This window comes from Cucurbita moschata, unplaced genomic scaffold, assembly GCF_002738365.1.
Source record: "Cucurbita moschata cultivar Rifu unplaced genomic scaffold, Cmos_1.0 Cmo_Scf00016, whole genome shotgun sequence".
Taxonomy (NCBI): domain Eukaryota; kingdom Viridiplantae; phylum Streptophyta; class Magnoliopsida; order Cucurbitales; family Cucurbitaceae; genus Cucurbita; species Cucurbita moschata.
In genome coordinates, this window is record NW_019268532.1 from 2,271,136 (window position 1) to 2,273,398 (window position 2,263).

The window sequence follows — 2,263 nt, forward strand, 5'->3', positions numbered from 1 at the left end:
AACATAGTTATGTTTCAGGGATGCAATAAAATATCGAGTTCTCCAAATATTAAAAAAAGATTCCATTTAAAAATAAAATAAAAAATCAAGCTAAAAACATATTCATCGGAGTACGATGATGTCAGCTTTATTGTCTCCAACCTAAATGAAGAGAGAGAAGACATAGACAACTGGTGAAGCGCGTAACTAGCTAGCTAAGCTATAGAACCACTCTGTTAAAATCGTACGGAATTTCCCCATATTTATTTATTTATTTATTATTATTATTATATTCCAACATTTTCTTCACTTAACCTAAACCTAATCCAATTATTTCCCTTAATTATATGCATTAATCATAATCTTCTTTGGATTATTCCCCATAATTAAATAAATCTAATATTTCATTATCTCCCGAGATTTATTAGACATTATTATTTTTCGGTACGTAAATAACTTAAAAAAACGACAACCCAAATTTCATGGTCAGATCCAACCACATCGACCAAACCATCTCCACATTATTGAAAAAAAAAAAGTAAAAAAAAAACTTAATTGCCATAATTTGATGAACAAAAAAAAAAAGACATTTTTTTGTACGATATGTTTGAGAATAAAAGAAAATGCTGCTTCTAAATCTGTATGTCCCTAATAATCGTTCGATACAGATTTTAAATGCTCAATCTAAAACATTGTTCGAGAATTCTCGAACAGTATTTCGAGCGATAATTCCAAAACCACCTAATAAATTCACAATCTAAAGAAGAAAAAAGACAGGTTCATTCGGTTTGGTTCGACTCAATCGATCGGAGTAGAGACTGAAAAACCTTCTCGTCGCACGGGATAGTGAGGCCCATATGGTGACTAAACCCGAACTCTTCCTCAGCCAATTGGAGAAGAATCTGAAACTCCGGCGTCGACAGAAACGTCACCGGCACAATGTACCGGCTTCTATTCTCACCCACATACACTACAAAATGGCCTTTGGGAACATCCACCGGGATATCTCCGCCGCCAGCGCCGCCGCATTGGTGAGTCTTTTTATTTCTTAAACTGGAACAGCGCTTCATAATTTGCTTGACCACCGCCGCCTGTGACAGTCTGCTGGTCACCGCCATTGGATTAAGCTCTGAAAAAGAGATGAAAATGAAGTTATTATTGTTTGTGATTTCGTGGAGGAATGGGGAGTGGTATTTATGGGCGATGTGGTTTAACAAAATCATGTGGGGTTGTGAAGAGGCAAAGGACAGGCCATATGTGTACGATGGTGGGGACCACTTTTTTAAAATAAAATAAAATAAAAAATTAATTAATATTATCGCTACTACCAACACGTATTCCTTTATCATTCTTTTTATTGTTTTATTATTTGTGTTACAACCTACAACTTTGTTTTATTATTTCTTACATTATTATATATACGATTTATGATTTTATTATATGGTTTCTTTTTGTATTCATTTGTATGCTTTAATTTTATTTTTATTGAATTAAAAAAATTAATATGATTTTCAATTTTATTTTGAATTTGTTATAGTTACTATTAATGTTTTTATTTTGAAGGGTGAAAAGAACCCCATTGGAGAGTGAAATAGAATATGAAACCATAAGCTTCCAAGCAGTGGGAGGAGACCAGTACTCTGACCGCGTGCCTGTTAAAGAATGAGCCGGCGACTCTTAGGCAGTGGCTTGGTTAAGGGAACCCACTGGAGCCGTAGCGAAAGCGAGTCTTCATGGGGCAATTGTCACTGCTTATGGACCTAAACTTGGGTGATCTATCCATGACCAGGATGAAGCTTGGGTGAAACTAAGTGGAGGTTCGAACCGACTGATATTGAAGAATCAGCGGATGAATTATGGTTAGGGGTGAAATACCACTCGAACCCAAAGCTAGCTGGTTCTCCTCGAAATGTGTTGAGGCGCAACAGTTGACTAGACATCTAAGGGTAAAGCACTATTTCGGTGCGGGCCGCGAGAGCAGTACCAAATCGAGGCAAACTCTAAATACTAGATATGATCTTAAAATAACAGGTGTCAAGAAGTCGAGCTGGTGGGTTTAAATTTATTCATAAATGTTTTTTTTTTTTTTTTGTCGGAAACTTGAAAATAAGGTTACAATTCAACCCAACCCGACAGGACCCAACTCACACAATATTTCCCACTCAAAAGTGTCAATAAATCTGAAAATATTATTTCTCAACAAAATTTTAAATTATCGGTAAATTAAAAAAAGTTATTTATATATATATATATATTTTTTTTTTTTTGTAAGAAGTGTTATCCA

The 2,263-nt window shown here is 35.0% G+C and overlaps 1 protein-coding gene across 1 annotated transcript; it reads right to left on the reverse strand.

Moving 5' to 3' along the window:
- Positions 1 to 592: 592 nt before the first annotated feature.
- On the reverse strand, positions 593 to 1,121 carry LOC111454508 (auxin-responsive protein SAUR50-like). Its single transcript, XM_023096003.1, has one exon. It carries the CDS (start codon positions 1,095 to 1,097, stop codon positions 759 to 761), a length of 339 nt encoding a protein of 112 aa, XP_022951771.1. The 5' UTR covers positions 1,098 to 1,121; the 3' UTR covers positions 593 to 758.
- Positions 1,122 to 2,263: the final 1,142 nt, after the last annotated feature.